The sequence below is a fragment of the Panulirus ornatus genome, chromosome 42, assembly GCF_036320965.1.
Source record: "Panulirus ornatus isolate Po-2019 chromosome 42, ASM3632096v1, whole genome shotgun sequence".
Lineage (NCBI taxonomy): Eukaryota > Metazoa > Arthropoda > Malacostraca > Decapoda > Palinuridae > Panulirus > Panulirus ornatus.
This window is the reverse complement of record NC_092265.1, coordinates 6630078-6657888: the sequence shown is the minus strand read 5'-3', so window position 1 is coordinate 6657888 and position 27811 is coordinate 6630078. Positions and strand designations below refer to the sequence as shown.

At 38.0% G+C, this 27811-nt stretch overlaps 1 protein-coding gene across 3 annotated transcripts; it reads right to left on the bottom strand.

Moving 5' to 3' along the window:
• Positions 1-94: 94 nt before the first annotated feature.
• mats (MOB kinase activator-like 1) lies at positions 95-27811 on the bottom strand. 3 transcript variants are annotated; one of them, XM_071686467.1, is made up of 5 exons: positions 27620-27811; positions 10382-10548; positions 5768-5995; positions 4384-4547; positions 95-2066 (listed from the first exon to the last, which is right to left on the bottom strand). In XM_071686467.1, the coding sequence occupies exons 1-5, from the start codon at positions 27631-27633 to the stop codon at positions 1989-1991; spliced, it is 651 nt and encodes a 216-aa protein (XP_071542568.1). In that variant the 5' UTR covers positions 27634-27811; the 3' UTR covers positions 95-1988. The 3 variants fall into 3 exon arrangements, with proteins under 3 accessions (XP_071542568.1, XP_071542569.1, XP_071542567.1); XM_071686468.1 differs by having other exon boundaries at positions 274-2066; positions 27429-27811; XM_071686466.1 differs by lacking the exon at positions 27620-27811 and adding an exon at positions 15132-15282 and having other exon boundaries at positions 274-2066.

Here is a 27811-nt window from a genome sequence, read left to right as displayed (position 1 = left end):
CAAAACTGATGCCTCATTCAGCTTATGTTTGGATGCAACAGCTGTACTGTAATTAGTCACACTTTGCCATTGACAGTGTAATGAAGCAGACCAATATTTCAAGAATTTGTATATTGATAACATTAAACGAGTATACCAAGGAGAGCCTAAACAGACACAGAAATTAGTGCTAAAATGTGCACTAAAATGTCACTTGTGCATCTGGGCAAAAGGTGTGTATTTTATTTCCCTACATTTACATGGGTTGAGTAAGGTCATTAATAACAGTACATGTATATAAATCAATTTTAAGAAAAAATACAAAAAATTTCTTGTGTGTGAAAGCAATTATGTTAATAGATGGCCATAATGTGAACAATGAGATGAGAAAAAATACAAATAAGGAGACAGTGTAAACATAAATATGCAACAATGCTAATAAAGGATATTGAAAAGTCTCCCTCCCAAATCTAATGATCATGTGCCTAATTTCAGTGTCACCACTCAATAATCTAAAAAAGGAAACTTGTCCCTCTGTGGAAGACTGCTGAGTACTACCAACTAACAGCGGACTCAATGTTGATAAAACATAGGCACCTGCTTAAAATCGTCAATGATATTAATATAGTTCTGTCAAAACATGCTTATACATATGATTGTACTACAGTTCACTCAAGATATGCAATCCATCACAAATGAATACTTCTGTCTCCTAAGATCTATTGCTCTGGAACTGAAGTTCTTATACAATCTACACAAATATTAAATCATAAATTTAAGACACATTTCACATGTTCTTATACTACTACAATAAAGGAATTATCTCTGATATGGTGGAATCATACAATAATAAAAAGTATTAAAAGCTCATCTGATTTGAGAGATAACCACTTTCATGAATTAAAAAAATATTCCAGAGTTTAAATCCAACCACATACAGCTTCCAACAAATATACAGAAAAGAACAAATCACAGAATGTTGAACAACTAAGAATTAATCAGCTTAGGGTAAATTAATATGGAAAAACTAAATGTGATAAAGAACTGATGAGGAATGAATAATGTAATCTGGTTAAGAGTCCAATGACACATGGAGGCAGAACTATTTTTAAGGTTAAAACATGACCTTAATTACAGGTTGTGGCAAAGATTATAATATATATAGGCAAATAAAAAGCTGCTAAGCTTTTTTATTAACCTACCCTCCATAAACATGTTCATAACTTTGTTCCATGTAGTCTGTCTCAGAAACCACAGTGATCATTTCAGAATGTTCAGGACATTCACTGCTCCCCAAATACAAACAGCTAAGGTCAATGTATCTTCCCCTTGCATTCAAGCAACCACTGACAACCATCTATCTTATACACAGTACCTGCTCTGTAATCAAGGGAAGATTCGTCTACAAGCATTCATAACTTCATTATCTTTTTTTCAAAAGGAATAACAACTAAGAGCATTTTATTGCAAACAATAACATTCTGGCCTTAGTAAGTACAACAACCAGATTTGAAAAGCACATAAAAGTAAGGCATCTCCACAAGTGTTTATGCCCAGAGTTTATAAGACAAGTCTGTCCTCATAAGATATTGAACATAAATTTTTTCATATATACAATAAATTAGTAAAATTTCAACCCTCACATGCAATGATTAGTTCTTCATTTCCTGAAAAGGGGGTAAAGTCCCCAAAATTGATTTTACTGCTCCCTGAAACCATATTTTGGAAAATCTGCAATGTGTTTCTTCATTAGTTTGAACTGGCCCTTTCTTGTCTGAAGAATGATGATGGGTTATGCTCGTTCATTATGCCAAATCAATATTTTGCTTTGATAAAACAAAATTATGCATGGCAAAATCCACAAGCCTCTTCCCTGAGAACATAATCAAAACGTGAGAACTTTCCCTGGTCTGTGAATACCCAAACTAGGATGTAACACAGATACCTTCCTCTCTGTCCCTAAACATACACACACTTTTGTGAAAGGTGGACGCCGTCCACATTTGGAATCATCGATCCTTGGCTGCCAGTTTATCGATCAGCTCTTGCAGAGGTGCGAGTTCTTTCCGCTCTATCAACTGAAACTCCTGAAAATAACATATGAATCATTTTTCTACAAAAATAACATGCATAAATGATTTTTCTGAAACACATACAAAAATATATTTCATTTTAATTGGGTGATAACTGTGTCAAGTTATACCTGGAGTAAAGGAAGATATATATCAAAGGGAACATAAAATTACTCGACACGAGACTGTAAATATGGAAATCAGTGAAGTGCCTCAATATGTAATGGATGGAAAACTTAAAGCCATTAAGTATAAGAAGGATGGAAACATTGGAGATTGTAAAGAATTTAAAAATTCCCTGAAACATTCCAAATCATATTCAGTCAACTAAAAACTGGTCCACATTGTGTCCTGATCATGTCTAGCTTGATGCACTAGCACATCATGTCGGGGGTTGAATTTCAACCGTCAAAAATTCAATTTGTTATTTTGTGGTTTACTTGATATCATAGTCAAATGAGTCTTCAAAGGATTGTTAAGACTAACTTAAACCTTAAAACCAAGAAAACTAAAGCTGACTTCGTGGTGCAGAAAATTATAAGCAATATCAGATAACCAAAGACAAGATTTTTGGCCAAAAAATCCTTCATTTACCATATATCTGGTATAACAGTTTACTGCAATTTTTCAGAGGCCCAAGAACACTACAGTGACTGAGAGGGAGATGCTTACTAATCTAACGATAAAATTTAGACAAATTTACAATTGTAAACAAATTATATCTGGTGAATTGTTTATATGAAGCTTATTATGGGCCCATATCCAGGGTATATCATGGGGGTGACCACTGTCATTTACAACTCGATGCCAATGCACTTTTAGATGATATACACATCTGTCACCAATAACATGCTGAAAATACAACAATATACTCAACGGCATGGGTAAGGGTGTTGGGAACAAACTATTACATTGTCATACAACCTCATGACCCTATATATGGGGCTCCTACAGCTTCATGATTGCTCTATATCCAGGAGCAGGGAAACGATAAACTCCTTTGGAGTGACAGTTCCTTGATGAGAATTTATTCCTTTTCATCCAGTAACAATGATGCAACCTTGACCTCACGTGCAAAGTTACCACAAGCAGGAGTACCCTGGTCAAGCCTAGGCATGTATATATATGAATATACAGAGAGAACCCTTTTGATGGAGCCTTGTTAAACAGATTTTTGCTTAATAAGCATGAAAAAGATACCCTTTAAATAAACATATATAAGAGTCATTTCAAAGAGACTGAAAAAATCCATTAAACAGAAAAGGAACCAATATATATATCTGCTGACATCTTGGTTTACATTCACCAATAGTGTACAGCCCACCATAATTTGTGTCACATCAGTCCAGCTGCATTCTTTTTATCACAATTCTATGTAAACTGAAAGAATATTTTAAACCCATCCTGTCTAGAAAATGACTATCAAGTGCAAGTACATACAGATAAAGAACCCAAGTCTCCAAGGAAAGTCATTAATATAGACTTTAAATATGCAAGTGATACACCACTCTGAGGCAGGCAAGCATCAGGCACATGTGGGTCAGTGACTTGAATTAGCTTCCTATCTACCTATCTATATCTCTGATGCCAGTTCCCACCTGGAACTCTCTCAAGATGGTGGTCTAGGCAATACAGTCTCCATAACTAGTGAACTCCACTGCTTCTGAGCCTTTAGTGCCTTACCCTTATCAGGCCACTGGCAGAAGGAAACTCCTACCTAATGTTCCTACCAACTACTATCTAATGTGTATACCTAATATTTCTGCCTAATGCTACAACTTACTGCTTCCACCTAATGCTCCTACCTACTAAATCTACCAAATGTTCCTCCCTACTACTTCTATGTATTGCTCCAACCATTTTGCCAAAAAGCAGGGCTGGCGCATAGCATTCACCACAGAAAAACCTAGAGTTCTGAAGAATGGGATGTGTGTGTTAAGTGTTGTCAAGTCTTATGTGTGACAAGGAGATTTTGTATATTTATGGACAGAATATCAGCAGTCCACATGAGGATGAGACAGAAAGAAAAGACAGCTATTGGGTCAATGGAGTGTAACTTGACTACCAGTTAAATGCTGGCTCACTTCGCAGCCATTATTAAGTCTCCCAATACCCAGGCAGGTAGTACCAGTAATATACCTCCCTAGTCGATGACTATCTACCAGCTACTACCTACATCTTGGTTATAAACCAGTTACTCCTTTTTCCTTTCCTAAAAGACAAATCAATGTAAGAAAAGGGACAGAATTATTGAATACATCTTAATGATAAACCAATTTCTCCATCTTCCACTCCTAAAAGAAAATTCAATAAAAGACAAGGGACACCTTACCTGGACAAAAAATATGAAGTGCTTAAAGGAGGTATTGAGGTGTGCCTCCTCCCCTAACTGTACCACTTCAGAAAAGTGTTGATGATAGATGTGCGCATATACACGAAAGAGTCGCTTCAGTATTGTCTTGGCATTACTTTGAAAGTTTCTTGGAAAAGGTACACCTGTAAAGAAGGCAAGATGGAATAAAACACTGACATCTGGGAGAACTGATTACTGACAAAATGGCAACTGACACACTATTACTTCCAAATACAAAAGGCTGCAATAGACGTCAGTAACTGCTTCTGAGCCCAGAAGGCTGCACTAAGCATCAGTCTGCTTCTGTGTCCAGGACACTGCACTGAATATTAGTCATTCCTAAAACAACCAAATATAAACAAAACTGTCAGTCATTATTATGCAAGTCTCAGGATGACTTACCTTGCAAAAATCCAGTAGGACATCACCAGAGAAGACTTATTAATAAAGTGTGAGCAAAATGCAATAAAAGTAGTACGGGGACTGGGAGTTTCTACACAGTATGGCTGCTCCCATCTCATTATTTTGTGTTTCCTACTCCACTAAGGGCTGCCAAACCACTCTTCCACAAAGTTATGACTAATCTTATTCAAGCAAATGGTAAAAACTACTTTTATCTTTCCAAAAGAACAACTTATACTTACCATGAATTTATCTACTTTTTAATGTCTACCTGCCTTTCCGTTTGATGGAAATGGATGACATTTTACCATTCAATACTATGCAAACTTTACTGGTACATATCTTGTGCTATATCATGACACTTCTAGAAGGCATCCTGAAAAAACTATCTACTGAAAAAACAATCTCCCATGAGAATTTTTTTTTATACTTAGTTGCTCTTTCTCGTGTGAGCAAGGTAGTGCCACAAAAAGACAAAGGAAAGGGCTCATTCTCTTATATCTACTCTTTAGCTGTCATGTGTAATTCACATAACCACAGCCAGGCACCACACAGGTTTCTGTGCTGCTTCATGTGCCCTGGTTCAGTCCACTGACAGCACATTGCTCCAATTCTCCACATTGCTCTAATATAATATTTATATTAGACAAACAGAAAAGTAAAAGAAAACCCAGTAAGGGCCTTTGCTTTTGACACCAGAATAAGCAAAATGATAGGATAAAAGTGGATCTAAAGGACATGCAAATGGGCAGAAATTAAGAACTTTAATGAAAACAAAAATCTGACCAAAGAAATTAGTTCTGTCTATTCCTGGTCCTACCTTGCTGAAATAGGCAATGATGAGCAAGCCTTAAGTAAATATTGCTACACATACTGTGATTACGTTACCTATGTGCATGTATATCTTTCCTGCATCAAAACAAAACATTCATATGTATTCTTAACATCCTGAAAAACTCACCAATCTTGGAGGGGAAAAGTGCCTCATCATCCAGCTGATCCTGTACCCATGTCATCAAATAGTCAATATATTTAGGAGCTGAACACTTTATGGGCTTTTTGACAGTCTGACCATCAGCCCAATGATATTCATATTTAGGACCTGCAGACATTACTGGACAGGATTCTTCTGTGCACATTTCTGTTATTGTTCCATATAGCATGTTTATCTGATTGAAGAAATCTACAGCTGAAATAAGAATGGAAAATTTTTATTAATACAAAAAAGACGAGATCTCTCTTTCTAAAAAATATCCTGTATTTGAACTATGATGGCCCAATGGCCATCTCATCTTAACTGTTAATACATACATAAGAAGAAAACTATAGAGAGTCAGCTGCAATTGCATCAAGTGATCTTCATTATGGAGTCCACTGGAAGCTTATCTGACTTAGGGGAGATCTGTACTTAAGAAGTTGAAGAGGTGTCTTTTATATTCACCTTAGTCATTTCTTTCACAGGAGCACAGTATGCATAATCAGCGAATAAAAAAAGATTGGTTTGCGTGCTATCATCATTCTTTCCATCAAGTAGGGTGAGGTACTCAGACACATGTATATACATACACGTCCACACACAGCACATATACATACCTATACATCTCAACGTATACATATATATACACACACAGACATATACATATATACACATGTACATAATTCATACTGTCTGCCCTTATTCATTCTCGTCGCCACCCCACCACACATGAAATGACAACCCCCTCCGCCCGCATGTGCACGAGTTAGCACTAGGAAAAGACAACAAAGGCCACATTCGTTCACACTCAGTCTCTAGCTGTCATGTATAATGCACTGAAACCACAGCTCCCTTTCCACATCCAGGCCCCACAAAACTTTCCATAGATTACCCTAGACGCTTCACATGCCCTGGTTCAATCCACTGACAGCACGTCCACCCTGGTATACCACATCATTCCAATTCACTCTATTCCTTGCACGCCTTTCACCTTCCTGCATGTTCAAGCCCCGATCACTCAAAATCTTTTTCACTCTATCTTTCCACCTCCAATTTGGTCTCCCACTTCTCCTTGTTCCCTCCGCCTCTGACACATATATGCTCTTTGTCAATCTTTCCTCACTCATTCTCTCCATGTGACCAAACCATTTCAAAACACCCTCTTCTGCTCTCTCGACCACACTCTTTTTATTACCACACATCTCTCTTACCCTTTCATTACTTACTTGATCAAACCACCTCACATCACATATTGTCCTTAAACATCTCATTTCCAACACATCCACCCTCCTCCGCACAACCCTATCACCCATGTCTCACAACCATGTAACATTGTTAAAACTATATATACTTTTTAAATGATTATACTTGATCGCCATTTCCCGCATTAGCAAGGTAGAGCCAGGAAACATGAAAAAAGACCCAGGTCATCCACTCATTTATAAAAACATATATATACATACATGCATATAGAAGTACATATACATACATATACCCATCAACATATATAAATACATATACATATACATTTATACACATGTACATATTCATACTTGCTTGCCTTCATCCACTCCTGGTGCTACCCCACCCCACAGGAGACAGCATCACCATCCCTTGTCAGCAAGGAAGCGCCAGGAAACAGAGGAAAAAAGGCCACATCTGCTCACACTCATTCTCTAGCTGTCATGTGTAATGCACTGATACCATGGCTCCCTATCCACATCCAGGCCCATGGTTTACCCTGGACATTTCATATGTCCTGATTCAGTCCAATGACAGCATGTCGACCCCAGTATGCTGCTTCATTCAAATTCACTCTATATACCCTAGCATAAGTAAGATCCACATTTCATTGACCAACCACTATGAGAGGATGAACAGCTGGATACAGCATGGACCAACTGCACAACCAGGATTCAAACCTAAGTGCTTGACCCTGGGCAGCCTGTGAATGTGTCACAGGCAGGAATGCTAAAGAAAAAAAAAAAAAATTATCTTTTTCGTGGAAACAAGCACTGGTAGACCCCATTCTAAAGAAGAAAGAACAATCAAATCCCTCTAATTATGAACAAATACATGAGAAAAAATATAGTAACAAAACCAACACCACAAACTGATAATTCATCATAAACAGCTATACACTAGCTGAAGAGAGCACCTCATCAAACTTGCTGTAATGATTATGCAGGTTTACATAGTGTCAAAGGGCAATCATTTCCAAACAAATACAACTTTAAAATTATTATATTATTATTTTTTCTATTATACTTTGTCGCTGTCTCCCACGTTTGCGAGGTAGCGCAAGGAAACAGACGAAAGAAATGGCCCAACCCCCCCCCCTACACATGTATATACATACGTCCACACACGCAAATATAAATACCTACACAGCTTTCCATGGTTTACCCCAGACGCTTCACATGCCTTGATTCAATCCACTGACAGCACGTCAACCCCGGTATACCACATCGCTCCAATTCACTCTATTCCTTGCCCTCCTTTCACCCTCCTGCATGTTCAGGCCCCGATCACACAAAATCTTTTTCACTCCATCTTTCCACCTCCAATTTGGTCTCCCTCTTCTCCTCGTTCCCTCCACCTCCGACACATATATCCTCTTGGTCAATCTTTCCTCACTCATTCTCTCCATGTGCCCAAACCACTTCAAAACACCCTCTTCTGCTCTCTCAACCACGCTCTTTTTATTTCCACACATCTCTCTTACCCTTACGTTACTCACTCGATCAAACCACCTCACACCACACATTGTCCTCAAACATCTCATTTCCAGCACATCCATCCTCCTGCGCACAACTCTATCCATAGCCCACGCCTCGCAACCATACAACATTGTTGGAACCACTATTCCTTCAAACATACTCATTTTTGCTTTCCGAGATAATGTTCTCGACTTCCACACATTCTTCAAGGCCCCCAGAATTTTCGCCCCCTCCCCCACCCTATGATCCACTTCCGCTTCCATGGTTCCATCCGCTGCCAGATCCACTCCCAGATATCTAAAACACTTCACTTCCTCCAGTTTTTCTCCATTCAAACTCACCTCCCAATTGACTTGACCCTCAACCCTACTGTACATAAAAAAATCAGACTAAAAATTACAGTGTCCGCAAATGTTTAAAGGCTCCTGAAGTGTTCTAGAACCATGTTTTGAGTCCATATAGTTTTAATCTGAATGATTTGAGGCACTGATGAGGTGGTGCAAGAAGCAAGATTGACTTTCTCATCTGGTTTCAGCAATTCTACATTGGGTAAAGGTTTGGGGAGTTCCTAAGTCACTCCAGCAATTCAATACTTTTCTCAGACAACTAAGTCATCACCTTTCCAGCCTTATGGCAAGGGGCACTACCCTGCATAAAGTGATCACACACATGAACCTCATAAAAAGGAAGCAGATGGTTCTCTAGCACATTAATGTACAGCTTTCCATTCATTGTAGTGTTTTTAGGTAAGAAGTACATCCCTTCCCTACCCAAAGCACCACTAAAGCAACCCAGATTATCACACTATCTTGATGTTTCACATTCTTTACTGTGAAATGAGAGTCATACCTCTTGTCGATCTCCAGCCTCCCCTCTCTCATGCCTCAACTGCTCATACTTGTAGGAAATGTCATCAGAAAACATCACATTACTCCTCTGTTGCTCACTATAGCCCTTGTACTTTACAAATGCAAGTCTTTTTTGCAATTCATTTCTTTCATAAGCAAGGGATGGCAGCTGGCTTGCAGGAGGGATTCTTTGAGAGATGTTTTATAGAAGTTTTGGTTGGCTTTTCTTGAGTTCAGCAGCTGAAATGCAGATTCTTTGAGAGATGTTTCCATTAAGTTTTGGTTGACTTTTCTTGAGTTCAGCAGCTGATATGCTGGGCTGCTTCAATACTTCTCATCTACTGTTACTTCATACTTCTCATCTAAGGAGATTATATGAAGATCTAGCTGTCTTCTTTGAGCAACCAAGAACATGTTTTCAGGAAGGGACGACATTGTCAAGGAGGCCAGGAGCACTGATAAGTAGCCACCTGATCACCCAGTATGCCTAAAAATCTCATGTGTACCCTCATTTTCTTGCTTCCAAGTGAGAATCTGGGTGTTCTCCTCCTAAGAAAGGTAACAGCCAACCATCTTGAAGCACAGATGGAAAATATAAAGTGACTAGAAGCAAAATTCCCAAAATGAAGTGGCAGCCAGGAAGAGTAAAAAATAATATCCTACTAAAGATAGCCTGAGGCACACTAAAGCAGATTGTTAGGACTCACAGAGTTGGAAACACTAGTCTTAGCAACCAGATGTATGACAATTTCACTCTGAGAGCTTCATATGTTTGCATAAAAAAAAAACCTTAGCCACATATCACCTACAAAAACATATGAGAGGCAGGCAAGGTTATTTGAGACACTGCATATTGAACGTTTATATGCAGCAGATCTCTAGCTGTACGTACCTCATCCACCTTCGCAAACCATGAGGGCTTACACCTGTCTCCCCCAACAAACACACACACACACACACACACACACATGCATGAAAGCATTAATGATAGCATTAATGATATCCCTCCAAAGCTCATTTCCAAAACTTACTGTTAACTGCCACCCATTCATTGAGATCCTCTCCTTCTGGTAGCATCACTGCTGCACGTAGGTTCCCAGAGCCAAGAGTGGCAGCTGCATGTTTCATTAAGTCATACTGGTGAGTACCTTCAGGAATGTGCTTCTTTGGCTTGAATGTTTTGCTTGCTCGGCTTCCACTGTAAAGCAGAAGTATCCATACATCAGCAAAAAATATTATTGGAAATATCATTTCAAATCTGAATAAACCTGTACTTCAAAATTAGTGACTACAAACATATCTAAAACATTCAAACATGTGGTCGGAGATAGTGTCTGGGTTCTGGTTAAGCTGTAAGTAGTACACTTTTTCATTCTTTCAAATTGTATCTAAAGGGGTGTAGTCATTGCCGGTGACAACCTCTACACGGAAGACACTGATCACTATTTCCCAGGTCTCTGCACTCACCCAAAAAAGACAAACACACAATCTCACAGACCTTCTCTAGCTTTGGTCCTATTTAGTGAACATGGCAGGCTGTCCTGAGCACTGCAAACCGCCTTCCACACATTCTTCAACGCTCCCAGAACCTTCGCCCCCTCCCCCATCCTGTGACTCACTTCCACTTCCATGGTTCCATCCACTGCCAAATCCACTCCCAGATATCTAAAACACTTCTTTTCCTACAGTTTTTCTCTATTCAAACTTACCTCCCAATTGACTTGTCCCTCAACCCTACTGAACCTAATAACCTTGCTCTTATTCATATTTACTCTCAGCTTTCTTCTTTCACGCACTTTACCAAACTCAGTCACCAACTTCCGCAGTTTCTCACACGAATCGGCCACCAGCACTGTATCATCAGCGAACGACGACTCACTTCCTGAGCCCTCTCATCCACAACAGACGGCATACTTGCCCCTCTCTCCAAAACACTTGCATTCACCTCCCTAACAACCCCATCCATAAACAAATTAAACAACCATGGAGACATCACACATCCCTCCTGCAGACCGACATTCACTGAGAACCAATCACTTTCCTTTCTTCCTACTCATACACATGCCTTACATCCTTGATAAAAACTTTTCACTGCTTCTAGCAACTTACCTCCCTCACCATATATTCTTAATACCTTCCACACAGCACTCTATCAATTCTATCATATGCCTTCTCCAGATCCATAAATACTACATACAAATCCATCTGTTTTTCTAAGTATTTCTCACATACATTCTTCAAAGCAAATACCTGATCCACACATTCTCTACCACTTCTGAAACCACACTGCTCTTCCCCAGTCTGATGCTGTGTACATGCCCTGACCCTCTCAATCAATACCCTTCCATATAATTTCCCAGGAATACTCAACAAACTTATACCTCTGTAATTTGAACACTCACCTTTATCCCCTTTGCCTTTGTACAATGGCACTATGCATGAATTCCGCCGATCCTCAGGCACTTCACCATAAACCATACATACATCAAATATCCTCCCCAATCAGTCAAAAACACAGTTATCCCCTTTTTTCATAAATTCCACAGCAATAACATCCCTGGGGATAAGGGAGAAAGAATACAGCCCACATATTCCCTTTGTGATGTAGAAGGTGACTAAAAGAGGGTGGGAGAAGGGGGCTGGAAATCATCCCCTCCTGTTTTGCTTTTACAAAAGAAGCAGAGAGGGGGTCCAAGTGAGGATTTTTTCCTCTAAGGCTCTGTCCTCTGTTCTGACTGAAAAACAACATTCCTATCATCATATATTTACAAATCAGTTCCACATATCAAAAAAAGAAAGCACTTCACTGGATATTATACTGTATGTGAAGGAAAATGTAAACAATCAAATGCATTAACACACCAGACTATTCTAAAATTATCAGCCTTTCAACCAGGAAAGCAAGAGGCACAAATAGTCAACACCTGGCAAGGTGACAAGTGTATTTGTGTATATATTTGTGTCAATACATTGCACACATAGCTGTTCATTACACCCAACAAACCCATGTTCCCTCAACCAAAGAACATAATCGACAAGTACAATTAAAGCAAAATTAATAATTACTCTTTAATCATATGAATGGGAGTAACATAATAATGAATAAAGGACTCTGAGGTGAACAACATAATGATGAATAAAGGACCTTGAGGTGTATATGAATATCAACTTCAACTAACAGAAGTAGTAAATTCTAGAAAATTTGCAAGCATGAAGCATTTCCACATTCAAAAAACTATCCATGCAGAAATCAATAAAACAAAATGGTTTTGGGAAAGGAAGTCAACAACAGCTGACCAATGTGAATCTTTTTTATAAAATATTCCAGTTTTGGAAGGATGTTAACAACAGACCACATATGATTTTTTTATAAAATATTCCAAAGTTTATCTACTTTATCTATTATATAATTCTTGATACGATATTACATAATCATAAGTATGGCAGTGAAAGGATCCATGGAATTAAAGGAAAGTCAAGGAGGGGGAGGAGAAAAGGTTCTGGGAGCTTTGAGGTGTGTTTGGAAAGAAAGGTCATTACGTAGGAGAGTGAAAATGGATATGTCTGAAGGTATAGAAGTCCTAAATGTGTTTTATGGATGTGAGGCATGGAGGAAGGTAGATGTGTTGGAAATGAAATGTCTGAGGACAATATGTGGTGCAAATAGGGTTGATCAAATTAATAAAGGTAGGGTAAGAGAGAGGTATTGTAATAAGAGCATGGTTGTGACAGCAGAACAAGATGTACTGAAGTAGTCTGGACACACAGAAAATGAGGAAGCAGAGGTTGACGAAAAAACTACACAAAATCCATTTAAAAATAACTGCCCACCCACCCTTTACTCCTACTGATGGAAGCAAAACATTTAAAACCTTAAAGAACTCTCCTGTCACAGTCCCTGATAACATATCGAATTTTCACATAAAGCACTATGGCCCACTGCAATCCCAGCACTTACGGATATCTTCAACTATACCTGAATACACAACAAAATAGTTAACACCTGGAAACCTCCGAACATACTACCAACACTAAAATCTTCCAAATGACCAAAATCCCCTTCCTCCTATCAACCTATAGCAATTCTATCTTAAGTATCCAAACTCTGTGAAAGAATTATCTAAAACAATAAAAAAAAATCCCATTCTCACCCACACAGCAAAGGCTTCAGACCTAAACACTCTACTACCACACTACACACTCAAGACCACATGACATCCTAGTCAGATCCAACCAACACACACTACTAGTGACAACAGATATCAACAAACCATTTTACACTGTCTTCTGACACATAATCGCACAAAAAATTCTAAAAACTACCCTCCACAACAATGAAAAAAAGTGGATGGCCAATTTCATAGCCACCCACCATGCTAGGGTCAATGATATATGCTTCACCTCTAAAACACTTAAACTCTACAATGAATTCCCCATGATGCAATTCTTTTCAATCTCTTCCAGCAAGACCTCAAATTACCTCAAAGAAACCTCGACATGAAAATCTTTTCATATCAAGACCGCACAAAAATATCACAGCTCCTCGACATCACAGTGGCTTCATCAAAAGTGCAACACCACTTTATACAACTCATGAACAATGGCCCATCCACAAAAGAATATCTGCATCTCTAAAGAAGTCTGAAAGCACTCTTTAAACCTCACTCAAGGCATGAATCCAGCACACAACCCCCAGTAATCTTGAGTGGAAATAAACAACAACCATTCTAGGCACATATAACACACATGACATTCACTACTTACACCAATAATACCAACACAAAATCAACACACATATTAAATGCCCTCAGAACACTTAATTGGCACCAAATATGGACTAGGAAAAATAATCCCTCAACATCCTATACAAACACTTCATCTGCTCCACTTTAGACTATGCCTCACCTGCCTGGTCCTCTACCCTCTCAAAAGATAATATGACAAAGCTGCAAACCACACAGAATTGTGCTCTCATAACAATTACTGGCTGCCTTGCAACCACAAACAATCAACATCTTCACAATGTAACAAAACGCCTCCCAATATGATTCCACCCCAACATGCATGGTGCTCAATTCTATGCAACAGCACTAAATGCCTCATACCCAAACCATACTATAACTAACCAACAGCCCCTAGATAAGATATCAAAAGCTTATCCCTGCCTCATATTTCAGTAGCCTCTACTCACAGATCACCCTAACCCCAAACCCCAACAAATATAACAAATATAAGTGACAAAACAAATACATTATGAAATTACTGGACAAGCACTAACAACCTATCTACAAACTCAGTCTTAAACTCCATCCCACCACACGTAAACCCATTAGAAACCACTATCCCCAGATACACATTTCACACTCTCCCACTTATGCTCTGGATATCAACCATCACAACAAACACTGCTTTAATATATTCCAGAACCCTTCAGGCCAATGATGTAACTATCATAAAGAAGACACTGATCACTTACTACTTAATTGCCATGAACTTGCTGCATACAGATGCATACACATCACAACACTTTATGACCTGTGATCCCCACCAGTGAATGTGGATGGTGCAGGAAGTAAATATACACACATGCATAATATTATGATGACAACAATCACTGCCACTACAATATACAACATAATCAAAGAATAATAATGTTCCAGATGCTTATTTTCTAAGGAAATCATTATAATTTCATTGAAACTATCTGAAACAATTGCTGAGAAATCTTGTACTATAAAAAAAGACATAATACTGATACTAAAAAAATAATCAACAACTTACTTTTCTGACCCAATTGGAGTTATGGTTACTATAATCTTCCTATTTCCCCGCCGGTTGAGTTTATGTGTAATTCCCCAGAGAAAGAACATCTCAAAAACACTGCATTGGCAGCTCTAAAGCACCACAACTATCCTCAGCCACAACCTAGCTTCAACTAACATAGCCCAATGTGGTGGCCCTGGGAATCTAACATTTGAGGCATGCTTAGCATCTAGGAAATTTTGCACACAAAGGTAATGTTTAAAATCCTTACTCCATTTCTTTTCACACTGAAGTAATGTAACATAAAGTCAGGAATAATTCCATAGATAATTTAGGTAAAAACCCTATGTAAAGCATTTTGTTCCATTTCATTTACATATTTTAAAGTTTTAGAAAGACACAATGAATATTTTTTCTGTCCATGTGTTACCTTCATGAAATTTTAGATTTGTACATTGGAAACACACAGGAATTCTCAATGTTTCTTGAAACATTCCATTTGTTAGGAGTAATGAGAGAGAGAGAGAGAGAGAGAGAGAGAGAGAGAGAGAGAGAGAGAGAGAGAGAGAGAGAGAGAGAGAGAGAGAGAGAGAAATTTCCCTGAAAGCTTAGTTCCTGATGCTACCTTGTTAAAGCAGGAAGGGTGGGCATATGTAATCACCTATTTGTATTGTACAAGGAAGGAATTTTAGTCACATGGCCCCATCTCTTTAACATTCTTTACTATCATGCGCCGTAAATTCCTATATGTCACCTGCATTATTGGCATCTTCAGTCGGCTTACTGAATTCATCAACCACTCTTATGCAATAAAAGTAATTCCTGACACCTTTTTTGCTTAATTTCATGTTATGGCCTCAGGTCGTTTCATCCCAATATCTCTCAAATAACTATTCACTGTCAATGTCACAAATCTTATCTAAAATCTTTCCCATTGTGATTAGGTCACCCCAAACTCTTCTCTCTTCCATTGTGGGCAAATTTGAGGTCTCAAGTCTTTCCCTGTAACTCTGGAACTGTTGCCCTCCTCTGGAATTCATATATCAGCTCCATGCTTCTTTGAGTGCAGTGACCCAACAGAAGCTAATTCTAGTTTTGGCCTTCTGCAAGATGTGAAGAGCTCGTTGAATATTTCCTTATCCATGAACTTGAATATATCCTAGCATAAAGTTGGTCTCAACCATTCTCCTAAGGAGGGACTAATGTAATAGGTGAGGAAAAATGTCCACTTCCAAACCTTTCTCACACATGGATTCCTAAAGCTTGTTTTCTGCTTGAAGATAATTATGTCCAGGCCACCTTTCACTGTGATCCAAGGAATATTGGAATATCAAATTCTATAAAGTGTAATGGAAACCCAACTTATTCCTCTGAGGTTGGAGATGTTCAGCGAATAGCAAAGACTACTCTGAATCAGAGGGAAACAGCTTTAAGGCACCTTTGGTTGCCTGAATCACCTCCTTGTCAGAAACAGAGCATGAATTAAGTGCAGGCTAATCTACTTACTCTCATGGTGCTCAATCATTTTCAGCTTCTCAGCAATGCTGAGGTATTTCCTGGAACACTAAGCAAATACAACACTGATATCACTCTTATCTGCCATGACTTCATATAAAAGACGGGGCTTTTGTATCACAAAAAACACTGCAATAGCATTAGAACTCAGACACCTGGATATTTTGTGTAGACCAAGTGGGCGCTTATCTCAAACTGGCTGGCAGTTACTAAGCTTCATCTTGTTTTGTATCATAATCTATACTCAAATTATCTTTCTCCTTAAAAAGGCACAGAAGACAATACTACACCATTAAATTACTGTAAATCTGTGAAAACTATGTGCATGTGTGCAATGAGAACATTGTTCGTCAGTAAAACAGAAAAAATATGCACCAAAGTGATATGCAACAGGTCATCACATGTTCTTCTGATACCTTGCATCCTGGAATAACATCAGGAACTAACAAACTATTAGGTTACATCTCATGCTAAAGGCTGTGATGCAATAGACTTTTATAGAAATTGTCATAACGTCCCAATCATAGTCCAGTGGGATCCAAATGGTCCATTAAAAGCCAAATTCCAATAAACAGAGGTCCACTAGAACAGATGTGTATTATACATCACATTTATTCATGCTGAACTTCATCAAACATGAATTATACCAACTTTGAAGTCTGTCCTGATCCCTTTGCAAGGTATGCAATCCTCCACACTTCAAACTTCCTCATGACCTTTGCATCATCAGCGTAAATATTCAGACAAGCCTTTTACATACACCAAAAAGAGTAATGGTATCAGAACTAAACCCAGTGGCACTCCATTAAAGACCTCGACCCATTTTGGAAACGCTCTTTTTAGGCATCCCTTAAAGTTAATGAAAGCATCTTTGCTTTTCACTTTCCCTATTTGCATAATTTGGAAACATATTCAGGTAGGAGTCCATAACTTCAGGCAAGTCATTTACATAAATCAAAAAAGTAATAGTCCCAAAATAGAACCCGGTAGCAGTCTACTGGTTACCTTGACCCATTTGAAGAATGCTCCTCAAACATGCATCATCTGTTCCCTTCTACTGAGGTAATCATGCATCCATTGCAGCAGCTTTCCTTCCTTAACCTACCAGGTGGTCCAGCTTCTTAACCAGCCTCCCATGTGGTAAAATATCAAATGGTTTCTAGCAGTCCAGTTACAAACAATCCACCCAGACTTCCTTCGTTTGTGGAATTACTGAATTGAAATCACCTATTTGTACTGATCATTCCCTCATTGTCATCACTGTACATTTGTTCTGGATCATTGCAATTCTTTCTAGGATTATAAAATATTAACACCATGCACTTCTTCCCTACAGCTACTCTTCCTATTTTGAATTGTCTGAATGAGCAAATCCCCAATATTTGGTGAAACAAGGTTATCTTTTATGAAGAGGGTCAGTCAATCCTACACCTCTTTAGCCTTCTCTGCTTCTTTCTATATGTACCCTTCTTGGTAGAAAAGATATAATCTTATCTCTTTAGTAAGTTTTTTGAAAAGACTCCAACATTATCAGGGGCATTTTCCCATATACAATCCTTGATTTCCAGCTCTTTACCATAAATCTTTAATCCATCATTACATCAATACATAACCTTCTGTCCAAATACATACATTTCATTCTATTATACTTTGTCACTGTCTCCTGAGTTAGTGAAGCAGCGCAAGGAAACAGGCGAAAGAATGGCCCAACCCACCCACATACATATGTATATACATACACGTCCACACATGCACATATACATACCTATACATTTCAACATATACATATATATACATACACAGACATACACATATATACACATGTACAAAATTCATACTTGCTGCCTTTATTCATTCCCATCGCCACCCCGCCACCCATGAAATGACAACCCCCTCCCCCCGCATGCGCGTGAGGTAGCCCTAGGAAAAGACAACAAAGGCCAAATTCGTTCACATTCAGCCTCTAGCTATCATGTATAATGCACTGAAACCAAGGCTCCCTTTCCACATCCAGGCCCCACAAAACCTTCCATGGTTTACCCCAGACGCTTCACATGCCCTGGTTCAATCCAGTGACAGCACGTCCACCCCGGTATACTACATTGTTCCAATTCACTCTATTCCTTGCACACGTCTTTCACCCTCCTGCATGTTCAGGCCCCAATAGCTCAAAATCTTTTTCACTCCATCCTTTCACCTCCAATTTGGTCTCCCACTTCTCCTCGTTCCCTCCACCTCTGACACATACATCCTCTTGGTCAATCTTTCCTCACTCATTCTCTCCATGTGACCAAACCACTTCAAAACACCATCTTCTGCTCTCTCAACCACACTCTTTTTATTACCACACATCTCTCTTACCCTTTCATTACTTACTCGATCAAACTACCTCAAACCACATATTGTCCTCAAACATCTCATTTCCAACACATCCACCCTCTTCCGCACAACCCTATCTATAGCCCATGCCTTGCAACCATATAACATTGTTGGAACCAGTATTCCATCAAACATACCCATTTTTGCTTTCCAAGATAATGTTCTCACCTTCCACACATTTTTCAACGCTCCCAGAACTTTCACCCCCTCCCCCATCCTGCAACTCACTTCCACCTCCATGGTTCCATCCGCTGCCAAATCCATTCCCAGATATCTAAAACACTTCACTTCCTCCAGTTTTTCTCCATTCAAACTTGCCTCCCAATTGACTTGTCCCTCAACCCTACTGTACCTAATAACCTTACTCTTATTCACACTTACTTTCAGCTTTCTTCTTTCACACACTTTACCAAACTCAGTCACCAACTTCTGCAGTTTCCCAACCAAATCAGCCACCAGTGCTGTATCATCAGCGAACAACAACTCACTTTCCAAGCCCTCTCATCCACAACAGACTTGCCCCTCTCTCCAAAACTCTTGCATTCACCTCCCTAATAACCCCATTCATAAACAAATAAAACAACCATGGAGACATCACGCACCCCTGCTGCAAACCGTCATTCACTGAGAACCAATCACTTTCCTCTCTTCCTACTCGTACACATGCCTTACATCCTCGATAAAAACTTTTCACTGCTTCCAGCAACTTGCCTCCCACACCATATACTCATAATACCTTCCACAGAGCATCTCTATCTATCTATCCATCTATCAGTGAGAAATCTTCCCCTCTCATTTTTTTTTAATTTTCCAAAGGAAGGAACAGAGAAGGGGGCCACATGGAAAAAAATACGGTCAAACACTTTCATATAACTACATTTTGAGGTCTTCCAATAAATGTAGCAGCAATCAAAATAATCAATTCAATAGATATGCTTTTGGGGCAATACATGTCTCAGAACAAAAATATTCATGTACCATGGCTTTAAAAACAATTATGCTGATGTGCACCACCATATCCCCAAACAAAGAAAAGTAAGAGTACATTAGAGCATAGTCACTGTTGTGGAATACCAAACACAAAAAAGAGTAACAACCAACCCCCTGAAATTCTAAGGCATCTTAAGCATGCAGTATCTGAGCCAACCATGGTGTACAGCACGTGTTCAGTGGTATATCCAAACCAAACACGCTGCCACATCTCTACATGCTACTCCTGTTACTTCTTATCTTCAAAACTGCTTAGTGTAATCTAATGACAACTGATTCAAACATAAAAACATGGCACACAGATGCAGTGAAGTCATTCTTTATAAGTGCAACACCATAATCCATACTACCATCATTTGTAAATGGCACTTTTTAACAGGAACTTATGCCTATAACAAATCAGTTTTTGATATTCAAACTACTTGTTCTGTACCATAGTCACTACTTCAACAGTTATCTACACTTTTCCACCATATATCTGTTTCAAAGAAAACTGCACATTATTGTACTTAATATCAAAAGTAATTGAATTTGTTTAAAAGAATGTTAAATGATGTTTTCCTTCCATGAGTTTACTAAATAATTGTGAAAAATCAAAACTGATGAGTATTTTGGGCTCTGAAAAGACAGTGATGCATGAGGAAGACATAAACGCACATCAATATCTTTATCATCTAAAGCAATGAAAAGGAAGATTGGAATAGATATCCAATCAATATATCTAATCAAGTTCATAAGGAACTTGTGACCATGATTTGCTCTTGCCCTTTCCTTCCTAGGGTATACCAGTCCAGATAAGTTCTTCCACATTCCCAACCAACTGAATGTTTACTAATACACTTGCCTTTCCTTTATAAACATAGCTAATCCTCTCAGTATGGATCAATGGATAGGTGTGGCATTTATAGCAACCTATTAGACTCATAAGATATATTAGTAATCTGACTTTGAATAGCCAGCCCAAGTACAAAAAAAGGCATATTATCAAGAAACAACATTTAAACCTCCAATTTCCATACCAACTGAATACTAAAACAAACTATAAACATGATCTTAAAAATATACAAACCATAATTTACATACTTAAAGTTAATTTTTAAGACTTACCTGACCAAGGCTGTTATACCAAGTCTGTTACCAAAAAAGTTTGTAATTTATATTATCAAGGAAAATCACACCCAGTACACAACTGTGAGGTACCTGCATTACAGAATTACTATGCACTAAAAGTTTCAACAGGCCTAGCATAAGCTCTCAATACATAACGTTCATAATTACAGTATCCACAAAAGAAGTACACTCCCCATATATTTTCAATGGCGAAATACAACTGACGTTTATTGTGGGTAAAAGCACGTGACACTCTCAGGGTAAAATCATTGTATATTTGCTCGCTGAGACTAGCATTTCCATTAGCGTGAGCACCAACAACCTGCCTCAGTGTGCCTCAAGCTACCTAATTAAGGGAAGGATGTTCTTTCTTTACCCTTCCTGGCTGCCATTTCACTTTGGGAATTTCCCTTCTGGGCACTATATCTCTTCCATTTGGAAGCAAGAAAATAAGGGTACATGTGAGATATCTATGCACACTGGGAGCTCAGAGCATACGATCAGGAAGCTGCTTCCTGCAACATCTCACCAGTGCTTTGCCTTATTCAAGAGATCAAGACCTAATGGATCCAAAACATGGATCTAGAATACTTTAGGAACCTTGTTAACTCCATGCCCAGATATCTGCAGATGGTAATCAAGGCCAAAGGAGAGATGACAAAGTACTAAAATGTAAGTGTGACATCACCTTTGAAAATGTCTGGAGAGGTAGACAAGTTTTCTGTAGGCACAGTACATGATTTCCAAATTTCAATCATTTTCTATTAATCTATTAGCATTATCTCCCATATTAACTCCCATTTTCTAAATGTGGAGAGTATTACATTCTTGAATACGATGTTCAAGTGAACCCTTTTCCTCTTCATAACACATCTTACATTTTTCATGATAGCTTTTCCAACTCATTTCATATTTCCATCTACTTTCATATCCTTGCCTCAATTTAACCCATCTTTGTCGTTTACATATTCAATATATCCAGCAAATCCATACACAATATTCCATCACATCACTTTATACTCGTGTTTTCTTAAATATCTTCTCTTCCCATACTTCTTGCTCTCTTAATCTCTTTGGCAATATTATTTGGTATATGAAATTCTCTTTCAGTCTTCCTACACCCATATTTTACAATAGCAACAGCCAATTCATTCCCGACTAATCCAACAAGGAGACATACAAAAGAATTTAACGTTTCCTGACCCTAAATCCAATATCCTTAGTAAGGATAACATCCCTTCTCTTTTTCAGTTTCAAAGACACCTTTAGATTCACTCATCAACATTCCATTGTCAGAGTTCACATCTTTTTCTATCTCTTAGTACCTCATGAACAGCAACTAGTTCTGCAACTGTTGTGAAAAATCTGTCACTCAATCTACCATATTTCCTTTCCCATGTCCCACTTGTTTGTGGCACACATCCTATTCCAGCTTTCATAAAACCCTGGAAACTTTTATCAGTATAACAAAATCATCAACATTATATTCCATGAATTTGAAAAAAATTTCAAGAACAAGATCCTTTGCCTGCATAAGGATGACATTTATCATCCCATCTGGTACTATTTTCATGATCATGCAGGGGCTTCTACAGCTTCACAGTTGTGCTACAATCAGTAGCTGGGACAGGATGGACTCCTTGGAAGCAAGATATTCTTTTACGAGACTGCTCTTTCGTCAAGTGATGATGATACAGTCTTCCCAAAATCAGCTTGCCACTTGTGTTATGTTAAGCAAGCAAAGTCTGGTAAAACCTATCTGGTAACACTGCATAATCAATATGAAAATAATTTTCAGTACTTTCTTCGTAATATTCATTAACTGTAGCTCTTTTTCCTTCAGAACCACATTCTCTCATAAGTTATGTCTTGATGCATTTTCTCAAGGATCTTCCTGCTTTATGCTCAGTAAATAATTCCTTCACCTGAACATGTCCTCTAATTACTCATTTCCAATCTCTTTCCTTAACTAGTAACCCCCTCAATGTGCTAAGCCTACATCTGTAGTCAGACAATACAATACACCATGCCAAACATGTGGCCATACTTGGTAGTGAGCCAAGCCACATTTGTGGCTTTAAATCTTCATGGCCTCAATTGAATTCCCAGCTGATATACGATTCCACATCTTACCCACACAGCTGGAAAAAATATCATTCATCACAGTCACTCATAAATCATTAAAGCTGTAACAGCATCATCCTAGTCGGAAGCCAGATTTCCATTTGGACTATTGCACTCGTTTTTTCCAATACATGAGGCAATTTCTCAAGTATTACTGTTTATATTTTTTATGGAAATAAAGTTATTTTTCATTTATTTATTATATAAGGTTTTGTGCAATTGAAATGTAAGTATGAATATAATATGTAAGATACAAAAAATATTCACAAGTACATAACACAAATAATATATAAAGGATGTGTGAAATCAGGTCTAGTAAAAACATAAAGCGTGTAATGTATTTAGCCATATGTAGAAGGGAACCACATCTAAAATAATTATCATAAAATCATATAGATAAGTAGGGTCTGTGCCACCTGCCATGACCTATCGCATCCATTCAATACACTCCAACATCAATATAGAGGAAAGTAGACTGTACTACTATTCTGAGGTAATTTCTTTAATGATGCACTGGTATATTCAGCAAAAGGAAATTGCTGTTGTGATTGTGCACTAAGAGTGTTCTTTAAGGAAGAATGAGATAAAACCAATTCAGAATAAATGTAAAATGAAAAGTTTATATGCCAGGTAAACTGCAGAAAGCTGCTCATGATTTTGGGAAAAAATCTTCAGATCTTGTTTCTCATTATAAACAGGAAATGAAAAAGAAGTACATGAAAAAGTAAAGGATATGGACAAAAGGTGGGCTATCATAATGGCAACGTTAAAGAGCTAAATCTAACACGCAGTGGCCCAGCAAGAGAGGGAGGAAGGGGGTCACGATAGAGCTGGGGGGGGTCATCATTATCTATGAGAGAAAAAATGTAAAAGCAAATGATATGTTTAAACAAATAAAAAAGCTGTGAGAAAGCCCTAAAGATAATGTGTAATCCATGGCAAAGGAAGGAGTGCCAGGGAGATACACTGGGTGGGTGAGCCCTGTGACCCTTAATCATTAAATGACATTACTATTCAAATTCAATTACACACACACAGACATATATATATCCCAGGGGACAGGGGAGAAAGAATACTTCCCACGTATTCCCTGTGTGTCATAGAAGGCGACTAAAAGGGGAGGGAGCAGGTGGCTGGAAATCCTCCACTCGTTTTTTTCTTAATTTTCCAAAAGAAGGAACAGAGAAGGGGGCCAGGTGAGGATATATATATATATGTATGTATGTATGTATGTATGTATATATATATATATATATATATATATATATATATATATATATATATATATATATATATATATATATATTATCCCTGGGGATAGGGGAGAAAGAATACTTCCCACGTATTCCCTGCGTGTCGTAGAAGGCGACTAAAAGGGGAGGGAGCGGGGGGCTGGAAATCCTCCCCTCTCGTTTTTTTCTTAATTTTCCAAAAGAAGGAACAGAGAAGGGGGCCAGGTGAGGATATATATATATATGTATGTATGTATGTATGTATGTATGTATATATATATATATATATATATATATATATATATATATATATATTATCCCTGGGGATAGGGGAGAAAGAATACTTCCCACGTATTCCCTGCGTGTCGTAGAAGGCGACTAAAAGGGGAGGGAGCGGGGGGCTGGAAATCCTCCCCTCTCGTTTTTTTTTTTTTTAATTTTCCAAAAGAAGGAACAGAGAATTGGGCCAGGTGAGGGTATTCCCTCAAGGCCCAGTCCTCTGTTCTTAACGCTACCTCGCTAATGCGGGAAATGGCGAATAGTTAGAAAGAAAGAAAGAATATATATATATATATATATATATATATATATATATATATATATATATATATATATATATCTTTCTTTCATACTATTCGCCATGTCCCGCATTAGCAAGGTAGCGTTAAGAACAGAGGACTGAGCCTTTGAGGGAAATCCTCACTTGGCCCCCTTCTCTGCTTCTTCTTTTGGAAAATTAAAAAACGAGAGGGGAGGATTTCCAGCCCCCCCGCTACCTCCCCTTTTAGTCGCCTTTCTACAACACGCAGGGAATACATGGGCAGTATACTTTTTCCTCATTCCCAAGGTATGTTACCCCATACCTGGGCAATGCACTTCACACAAAGTCCTTCAAAAATGACTGTACTGTAGACAGAATCTTTACAGCTCTAATCAGTTTCTAACTCAATTTTCAATGTGAATAGAGCTCTACAAACTCTGATCAAATTACCAGGAGTATGTTTACTGGCAGCTGTCCACAAGAGGGTCATTTACCAAAGTAAATGGCCAAGAACGAATTACTTTAAAACACATAGGCTTCCCTTCTGATTGCATTTTAATTACTGTATTTTTATGAAAGTGGTGCCAGTCAATTACTCACAGTCTTGAAAACACCTACACTCACTCTGTAAGTTTGTAGCACTCCAATTAAGTCATGTATATCATGAAGTGTGTAGCAACCTAATCAATATTGTCTCCTCTATAACAAGGAATAGTAATCATTGGTAGACTTCACATGCCTCTATAGAATTATCACATGCGAATTATCTTCTTCCATTCAAGTGTACTTTACATGATTATCATGTAATCCTGCATTTCCCCCTTTCATAACCCTCCTCACTATCAAATTATTGCTACCAATACAAGCACTACAGAAAAATCCACTTTCTTAAATCCTTTACTTTCACATTTTACATTTATAAGAATTCATCAGATCTAGCAGAAAGATTTTGATAATGGAAGGACATCCTCTTCCTAATAAAATATCACTCATATTTTCCTTGATATACTACTACTGCATTAATTATCATTCAACAAAACATATTCTGTCATGCTCTGCACCAATTATTGTATTTTCTAATCAGTACACGACTATTGCAAAACAAACTCACATGGTAAAGTTTATTTTGGTTCCACATTAGAAACAGCTTTGGAAAATGATTACAATTATAAAACCAAGAGAGAACTGAGCTATCTTATCTTTCCCACTGAATACTACCATATACGGTAATAATAGTGAATCAAAGAGAATGTAGGAGTAATGAATGTAAAATCAAATTATACATACAAAACTAACTGAACCAAAGAAAACCTCACATAACCTCCCAATCAGTTACACTTTATCTTACAATTCAATGTTTTAAACAAAATATGCTAGACATGCCCATGAGAGTACAATGCAAGCACTACAGTTACAGAATGCAATTCCCAAAAGCAAAGTTGATATTATTATTATTGTTTCAACTACTATAAGTAAAAAGTAAGGATAGTACTTAGATTCAATTGATTCTTTTAAAGTGTTTTACCTACTTCTACATTGGTTAGGCCCTCTTTTTTCCCTGATACACATAATCCTCTACAACTACCTTAATCATCGTCATTCAATAAAACATTTTACACAAATTCATTCTCTGCAACTTTCACTATAATCTCTAAATATTATACTTGTACTACAAAACATAATCATTTATTCAAAAGCTAATGATGACGTGTAGAACATGGGTATTTATCCATATCTAACAACACATAGCTAGATTTCTACAGTTCACCCAATATCTATGGCTCACAGCATAATGGACCTAAACTAAACTATCAACAAACTTTTTCTAAAGAAATGCTGGGTAAAATGCATGACACAACATCCCTCCAAAACCAAACGCAGCATAACATGATCTGGCCATTCCTATTCTATTCTTCACACAGTGCTACTGCAAAATAAAACGTTCACATTCCAAAGCTATTTCAATGTGCCTAACCTGGAACATACCCAAGAATTATAAATAGAAATTAAAAAATGTCAAATTAATCATTTCAAGTTCTAAGTTTACCTCACTTCAAGAATTGTTTTCCATGAAACAAATCAAGGTATACTCATCATTTAATATTACAGACCCAAAATATACTACTCTCGTTTTTTAGACTTACCTACATCCCAGCAGCCCCTGAAAGCGCCTGACGCCTCCAGAAAGCTTTTTATTTGGGGTTTCAACCAGTCTTCCAAATCACATCTTTCCAAACAGGAATGTCATTTTGACACAAATTTCGATGTCCCCCTCCCCCTAATAGGATAAAATTCTACCCATAATCTTTGATATCATGCGTTACTGTTTCAAACTATGAGAGCCTGCTAAGCTCTACACTCCTCCCTATCCACCAAAGAAAAATACTTTTTTTCCTAATCTCGAATAGGTCTACAGTAAATTACCTGTAAGTATAGCAAGTCCTTCATCATCACAGTCACTGAGGCATCTTTATCATTCGACTCCTCCTTCACTATAAACAAGTTTCATTCCACAAGAGAACAATGTGTACATTGGTTTTAATGATAACGCCTTTTCCGTCTAACATTACTTCAGAATCAGCTGATCAACCATAACAAACCTCAGAGGAACTTACAAGAGGAAGCTCATGATGATAATTCCAAGGTACTACGTTATTCCTCAGTTGCTCAAAACAAACCCAAAATATGCAGCACCAATACTCTGTGCGTAAGTCAACAAATAGAGCGACGATGGGAACAGAATTTAGCGATAAATTCTGCCTGCCATCGTCCCCAACAATCTAATATGGCTGACGTGAGCGCAATGC